This window comes from Tupaia chinensis, unplaced genomic scaffold (genome assembly GCF_000334495.1).
Source record: "Tupaia chinensis unplaced genomic scaffold, TupChi_1.0 Scaffold000182_1, whole genome shotgun sequence".
In the NCBI taxonomy this organism is placed as follows: Eukaryota; Metazoa; Chordata; class Mammalia; order Scandentia; family Tupaiidae; genus Tupaia; species Tupaia belangeri.
Genome location: NW_006159657.1, coordinates 5,805,695 through 5,813,791, shown reverse-complemented (window position 1 = coordinate 5,813,791; position 8,097 = coordinate 5,805,695). Strand labels below are relative to the sequence as shown.

Here is an 8,097-nt window from a genome sequence, read left to right as displayed (position 1 = left end):
AGGTGCACACATGTACATGCCTAAAATCCAAACAGGGTGGAGAAATGGAGGACAAAGGATTGTGGCATGCACTGGAAGGTGCTTTCTCCCCTTTCCCCTTCCCTATCTGTTCTCCATGTGGTGAGTACCCACTGCCAATTACAAAATTAGGGGGACCAGCAGGTGGCAAAGCAGTTAAGGTGCTGGACTTCCACATAGTCAATCGCAGTTCAAGTCCCAAACCTGGTGGCTTGCTTTCTCACTTTCCTTTGCCCTCTCTCTCTCCAGTGAGCACACATGTCCTATAACAAATTTAAAAAATAATGATAAAGTTAAATAAATAATTCTAAAAACCCCACTTTGCCTATAATCGGAAATTTCAAAAGGAGAACTATACATATATTAGGCATTCTTACACAAACAATCCACTAATATAAAGAAAGAACATAGGAGTTGGTAGCTGCAGTATCTGTGGTGACCCACCGGGTCCGGGACACGAACCGCGGTCGACTACGTGGGAGTCCAGCGACATAGCCATTACGCTAACTGCTGGTTCCCATGCCTGGCATGTTTTTCAGGCCACTGGGTCTGGAACTCAAACCATGCAGTCAGCCCTGTGGGACCCAGCTGCCTTAAGCACCATTCTACCAGCTGGCCCACATATTAGATGTCTAAAATTTTCTAGCTTATATTGTGTTTATAAAATTTCACTTAATTGTGTTTGTACAGAAGTCAAGTTTCTTACTATTTAATTCTCTTGATTTGAGGTTAATTTTTTCTTTTAGATTTGAGTCTATTTTTTTACACACAGGACTAGCTAAATATGTTTAGTGGGTTCTCATTTTTAAACTGTACTCATGAAAACACTGCAAAACAAAATTAGAGATTTGCAATACCCTCTTAGGGTACTTTCCTGTATCTTTCTAATGCTGATCATTTTTTAAATGTATTTTTCAGTTAAAACAGCTTGGCCACAGTGTGGATAAAGTGGAGTTTATTGTGATGGGTGGAACATTTATGGCACTTCCAGAAGAATACAGAGATTATTTTATTCGAAATTTACATGATGCCTTATCAGGACACACTTCCAACAATATTTACGAGGCAGTCAAGTAAGAAATCCTTATTTCCTCATACTCTCCAAAGTGGTTGTTACTTTATCCTGCCTGCCATGAGAAATCCTTCTGCTCTTCATTCACATTCTTATTTCTTATGGTCTCTATTTTGAAATAATCTCCTCACTGAAATAGTCCTTTAAATAAAAAAGTGAGTATAGACAGTTGATGTAGTAGACTTCTCAAATAAAGAGACTGACAAAATATAAAAAAAAAAAAAAAAAAGAAAGAACATAGAAGGGCAGTCCTCAATGAATTTTTATTAGATTATTATTAAAATATGCAATCAAATCAGATTTTAAATCCTTGGGGAAAACAGGAAACTCAGAGTTGTGAACATATACATATAAATTGTAGCATATTGTAACGCATCGACTGTGTTATCCTTTCATAGCTAGTTCATAATGAAGTCACAAAATATCCTTAAATATAAGGAGTTGCAAAAATGTCCATTTTTGTGGGACTTTTACTTACATAAGTCATACAAGTTCACATGGAGTATGAGACAAAATTTTCTATTTGTAATGCTTTCACAAAATAAGTCTTTTAATGACTGTGCACACATACATATGAGAGAGAGAGAGAGAGAAGTACCCTTGACAGGGTCTTACCACATTGCCATCCCCTTTTCCTCACCCTCCCACTCCTGGGTGCCTGCATCCACCTGGTATGTCTTCAGGCCAAGCCAGGGAGGATCCAAACTTGCAGTCAACCATGACTTCCAGTCTTCAGGGCCTTTGTTACCACTATGCCACAGTGGCTGAGCCAGCAGTCTTTTTTTTTAACCAATTTATTTTAAGACAAAGCTCCTTTGGAATAACACAGTTTATTATGGCTTGTAATTCTGGCAATAAAATTATTATCTGAAACAGGAAGATTATTTCCAACACTGAAGCAGGTATACTTGGCAGAGACAGTCTAAGTCTGCTGATCTGAGATAGGTCAGGACTTCAGGTGAAGTTTCCCAAAACAAGAGTAAAATAAGATTTGTGCTTTTATAAGGTCAGCAGTTACATCTGAAGAAACACTGGTGAGTTCTGGAAAGAAAAAGTCATTTTTATTTGAGATAATATATGTATGAATGGTTAACTAGAGTGAAACAAGAAGACTGAACAAGTGCTGATTCTTGTTTTTTTCCTGTCAGTAAGCTTTGGAGAAGTAACCCTGAGATTGATCTGGAGTATTACAGCTCAAGTTTCAATGAACAGACTTAAGAAGGAAAGCTTATAGTATACACCTTACTACATATTATACATCAATTGTAAATCTTTAAGGAGCCTTCAAAAACGTCATGGAAAATGCATATTATAAAGAAAGTATAGACAGTTTTTTAAACCTCATACCAAAATAAACTCATACTTGAATTCCATTTTTTCTATGAAATTTTGAAGTACCCCTGTATTCTTGCACTTTGATTTGTATGACACCGGAAAAATTATCTAGCCTCTCAATATCAAATGTGCTGTCTTAGAAGTGGAGATAATGGCACCCAACTCCAACTGTTGTGACAAATACATGTAAATCATTTAGTAACGTGTAGTGTCTTAGAAACATCCAATAAATGTTAACTGTGATTATTAATAAACACTCAATATGTGTGTGTTGATTCAAAGATGATGCAAACTGAGGATATAAAGAATAATCAAGATAAGATTTTTATGGTCTGGTAGAGAAGATACTATATAAAATAATGAGTTACCTGAGTATTAAAATAAGATCTCAAGTATCTCATAAACTAAACAAGGTTTTTTTTTCCCTTTCGTCATTGTAAACCAGGGTTTTTCAGGCACCTCTAGTAGTTCTGTGTGAATGGGAGGGGCTAGCCTGCACATTGTAAGATACTTAACAGCATCTCTGACCTCTTCCCACTACATGCCAGTAGACCGTAGGCCTCTTCGAGTTTTGGTACTGCTGAGGGCTGTCAATGTGAGCCTCAAAGGCCAAACTGTAGCATTAGTCCCACCTTTGTTCCTCCCAGTGCCTGCCTCTCTGGTCAGGTTCCCAGGAGCTGGACATCACCATCTATACTTTGAGGATTCCACTGTTGGCAAATGACAGACAGACACCAAAAACTGGAATCTCAATCTGGGAGTAAGAAACTCAGCAAACCACTCAAGCCAGCAAACTAAAGTGAGAACTGGATATTCTAGAAGAAAGGTGAGCCAAGATCTGGATGTCACTGGGGCAAAGTGAAATTGACTATGTTAGCTGCAGATCTTCCCAGCTAGACCCCCCTTCCTCAGAACAGCGGCTCTTGGTCAAGTAAATGATTCTAGCTAATGCAACTGGAGTCAAAGGAACAAAACAGACTACTCCAGGAAAACAGGGTAAAGTGGAGCAGTTATGTCTCTCATGGTTACATAAGTATTCACAAAATAACCCTGCTTTTTGCCGTTAGCCTGCAAAATCTGAAATACTATCTTGGCCTTTACAGAGGAAAAAAAATCTATCGACCCCTGTTTTAGATAAGACTAACCACCAACATACAAAAATGTGTTTTAGCATTTGGTGTTTATTCTACATGATAGCATCTATGTGGCATCTGCTATGCACAAGTGAATGAATACCTGAGTGTTTTTCAAGATGAATACCCATGGAGCTTACTCTTTGGCTGGAAACTGTTGCTAAGTCTAAGAGGTCTGTTTTCAGCTTAGAACTAAATGAGAGAGCCTTTAGCAATTAAACTGCAATTACTGGCCTATTGCCATATCTTTACAACAGAGGCCACAGGTAGAACTGGAAACTATGAATACAACTCTACCCTATTAAAAAGCCCTCAAAGGTTTCCCAATGTTTACAGTATCAATGGCATTCCCTGGAAAGACACTTCACCATCTTGCCCCTCGTACACCTCCCTAATTTCACCTTCAGACACCCCACATTACCCCCCCACCTCTTTCCCCTCCGAATGCCCAGCACCCTTGACTATGGCATCAGACTATCCTCTCCCAATGAGCCATGAATGTTCACCTTAGGATTCAACTCAATCTCTTACCCAGGCCACTCCTGTATTCTCAAAGAACTTTGAATAGACATGGATCATATCACACTGTGGTAGTTATTCCTATATGTTTCCCTTGAGAACAGGACATTTTATTTAGCTCTGAATCCCTACTACCTAAAGCAATGCCTAGTACTTGCTAGAGATTCAATAAATGCCTGGTCAATTAACTAATTATTTAAAGAATTCCAAATGGCTCTTCTTGTCAAAAAATAATTCTTCCACTGGTCTGCTAAGTAGCTACCCCACCAAGTCCTTCATTGCCTAAAATTCTATCCTCTTTAGAGTTCTTCAAGTTGGAGAACAAAGTGACAATGCTTTCTGATGGGAAGGTCTACCTTACTCCTGGCACTTAGTTAAGTATTAAGTCTCCAAGAACTGTATGGAGGGGACCAGCAGATGGCGTAATGGCTACACTGCTGGACTCCCATGTAGTCGACCCTGGTTTGAGTCCCGGCCCTGGTGGCTTAAACTCATGCTGAGCGCATGTGTGTGCGTGCCAAGATCCCGAGAGGAGAATGGAGAAGAAGGGATTGTGGCATGGCCATCTACCTAGGGGTGATTTCTCATTTTCTGTCTCTCTGTCTCTCTCTGTCTTTCTGGCAAGCAAGCACATGTGCCCTATATCAAAAACCTCTCAAAAAAAAAAAAAAAAAGAACTGCATGGAGAATTATTTCAATCATATAAATTACCTGACAGAACAGAATTAAGGGAGAAAGAATGATCTCTTGCAATTATACTAAGTCCTTTCTTTCTGGAATTATGGCTTGTTGGTATTTGGCTCTTGTCTTTTTTTTTTTTTTTTTAAATAGAAATGAACATTATTGGAGGCCAGCAGGTGGCATGGTGGTTAGGGGTGCTGGATTGCCACATGGTCGACTGCAGTTCAAATCCCATCCTCTGGAGGTGATTTCTCACTTTCCCTCTCACTGTCTGTCTTCCTCCATTGAGCACCCCTAAATATACTTATACTATATATATATATATATATATATATATATAGAGAGAGAGAGAGAGAGAGAGAGAGAGAGAATGAATGTAACTACATTCTCTTAAAGGTGAATTGGAAAAAACTGAGGAAATAGAGTTCCTAACTTCCATCTAATTTTCAACTGCTCCCTCAGTGGAAATGAAACTAGACAGTATGAAGTAAGGACAAGTATCTTCTTGGGATAGTATGTTGGAAGAGTTTAAACAACAAGCGCATAACATATTACTCTGTCCCATACCCTAGGGCAGGTAACTTTTGGAACAGGATTGGAGAAAAACCAGGGAATTCTCAGCAATATATACCATTTTAACAGCACTACTTAATGGAAAAGCAGGGTCACCAATTCGGACTATCACATGACCTTTTCTACCTTTCTAATAATTGACAAGGGGTTGGAGAGTTAAGTGGAATTCATCCACAACAGCTTTACCCATAAATTCATTAAACAGTACAAAGGATCTTATGATTTAGTAGAAAGCTAATACAAATAACTACTACAAATAACCAAATGTTTCCCAAACTTCAGAGTCACTAAAGTTTTGCTTGTACAATTCATTTTTACCTTTCAATTGAATCACTGGTTTTTTTGGGTTTTTTTTGAGAGTTTTTGCTATAGGGCATGTGTGCTCACCAGAAAGACAGAAAGAGACAGAGAGACAGAAAGTGAGAAATCACCCCCTGGGGGATGGCCACACCACAATCCCTTCTCCTCCATTCTCCTCTCGGGATCTTGGGTACACAGGCACATGCTCCCAGCATGAGTTTAAGCTACGGGGACTGGGATTCGAACCACAGTCGGCTACATGGGAGTCCAGCAACATAGCCATTACGCTAATTGCTGGTCCTGAATCACTGTATTTCAAAATGCAACCATCACTATTGTAAACAGGACACCAATATCACTTGGCATAAGCAGAAGTTACTCACTGAAATATCTTTGTGAATAAAGATGTTATTGTCGCTTGGTGTAGTTGTTGCCTACTGAAGCATTAGATAGATGTCAAACATCACCCAAATTCTGGATGTTCTCCCTGATAAAATCAAAAGGATTGACAAAGAATTGAAAAGGGAGTAACTTACCCACCCAAAGGCACAAAGGTCATTTAAATGCCAGGACCAAGTACCACCTAAAATCATCTTTTTTCAGAAACTTTGCAGAATCCAAATACCCTCCACCACCACAGCTACCCTCAGATCTTACAGCTCCCAAAAGTTCTGCCACTTTCTCTCTCCACTAAGCCCAAGTAAGAGGAATGGATTTCATTACCTGGCAGGGGAAGCAAAACCTTAACAGCACTCATCTGTCCAGAACACTAGGTTTTAAAAAAAATCGACCAATATTCAAAATAGCTAAGCCCTGACAGACAAGGCCACTTGACTCCCACTAACTTTATTTTTTTCAGACAGTAGGGACTGAGGAAGCCACCAGAAAATGGACCTGGAAACAATAAAGGACTAATATAAGTGACTCTTCCTCCAAAGACACTTACTTGGCAGAGGCCTGAGCAACCACTCAAAAGACTGGGTCTAGTCCCTACTAGAGAGGGTGAATTTTCTTTGCTGTCTCTGAGAATGGAGCACTCTTGGTGGAGAGAGACTGCTGGGCCTCAGTGGCTGGAGTTGCAGCCTCAGGGACAGTTGATGTGGTGTCAGGGAGCTCTTTAGGTAGTTTCTGACCCCGTAGTGACGGAATCTCAAAATCCTGAGCAACTGGATTCTTAGAACCCTCCAGGCTACCAGAAGAATGAGTTAGAGAACTCTCTTGGACTAATGAGCTGCTCTGCTGGGTTTGAAGCATAGCCTGAAAGTCCTGGGCAGATTGAACTATCTGTGAATCCACAGTCTTAAAAGGCTGCATCATGGGGCCCTTGGTACCCTGAGCCTGGGTTTCAGAATCCTGAACAGTTGAAGGCTGAGTTTGAGAGGCCAGAGGAAGATTCTGGACCTGGCTCTGTAAAGTCCCAGGCAATACAGGGTGGTTCTGAGAGGGCACAAGGTCTTCAAGATGATTCCCAGCAGCCATAGGTACCAAGAAGGAGCTCTGTGAGGCAAGAGGCACCACAGAGTGGCTCTCAGCGGCCACAAGGAACTTGAGGTAACTCTGAGAGGTCACAGGCACCAGTGGGTGGCTCTGAGAGGCCACCTGCTCCACGGAGTGATTCTGAGAGAGCTCAGCACTCAGGGGATGGCTCTGAGAGGCCTCGGGGACTGCAGGCTGGGTCCTAGAAGCAGAACTGGCTAGACTCTGAGTAGTAGAGGCCAAGGGGCCTACAGGCAGGCTCTCAGAGGTCTGGGTGATGGAGGGCAGAGACTTGTCTAGAGAGGACACAGGCTGCACCATGGGAATCGAGAGGCCTTGACCCAACCACAGTGCATCAGAATCAGCCCTTGGGTAGCCAGCTGCCTCTGTGCTTGTGTCATCCTCAGGTCTGAGGCCCAGATTCCCTTTGCAAAAGCCTTGAGGGTCACCCGTCTCCCTGACACTAGTCGTTTCCTCTTTGGTCTTGTTTTCCTTTTGCAGCTTTTCCTCTACCTGGCTCGAGACGGTTGGGGTCAGGGTGGCCATCCCTTGAAAGACCCTGCGGGAGCGCCGCCGATGGATCCGCACAAAGTTGTTGGAGACACTTTGGATCGTCAAGGAGAAGCGGTGGCTGAGGCTCTGGCGCAGCGCGTGCGCCATGGTGGAGGCCCGCACGTGCGGGGGCGCCGGCGCCGCCTCCCCCGGGGAGAGCTCGATGTTGCCGGTGTACCAGGAGACCCACCAGAGCAGGCTGAGGAAGATGATGATGGAGCCCAGGTAGAGCAGCATGTCATAGAAGATCAGGTCGCCGAAGAGGCCGATGAACAGCACTGCCACGCCCACCATGTCGAAGACGACTCCCAGCCAGAAGAAATGCCGGCACCGGCCCAGGCCCGACCGCTTCTTGGTCACGTCGATGGCCTTTACTGGGTGATCCATGGGCTCCTACTGTCGCCGCCGCCAAGTCCACACAGGCGACCGGGCGGGCGG

At 42.6% G+C, this 8,097-nt stretch overlaps 1 protein-coding gene across 4 annotated transcripts; it reads right to left on the bottom strand.

Annotated features, from left to right (window-relative positions):
- Positions 1-942: 942 nt before the first annotated feature.
- Positions 943-8,091, bottom strand: LOC102476706 (transmembrane protein 238). Of its 4 annotated transcripts, XR_334259.3 has the most exons (3): positions 7,621-8,091; positions 6,015-6,118; positions 943-2,131 (listed from the first exon to the last, which is right to left on the bottom strand). XR_334259.3 is itself a non-coding variant. In XM_006146556.3 (2 exons), the coding sequence occupies exon 1, from the start codon at positions 8,044-8,046 to the stop codon at positions 6,625-6,627; it is 1,422 nt and encodes a 473-aa protein (XP_006146618.1). In that variant the 5' UTR covers positions 8,047-8,091; the 3' UTR covers positions 945-2,131; positions 6,578-6,624. The 4 variants fall into 4 exon arrangements, 3 of the variants coding, with proteins under 3 accessions (XP_006146618.1, XP_006146619.1, XP_027626874.1); XM_006146556.3 differs by lacking the exon at positions 6,015-6,118 and having other exon boundaries at positions 945-2,131; positions 6,578-8,091; XM_006146557.3 differs by lacking the exon at positions 6,015-6,118 and having other exon boundaries at positions 945-2,131.
- Between the last annotated feature and the right edge of the window lie 6 nt (positions 8,092-8,097).

Bases quoted from the DNA above. Each gene is read 5' to 3' on its own strand.
- LOC102476706 (XM_006146556.3), bottom strand. From the start codon at position 8,046: ATGGATCACCCAGTAAAGGCCATCGACGTGACCAAGAAGCGGTCGGGC.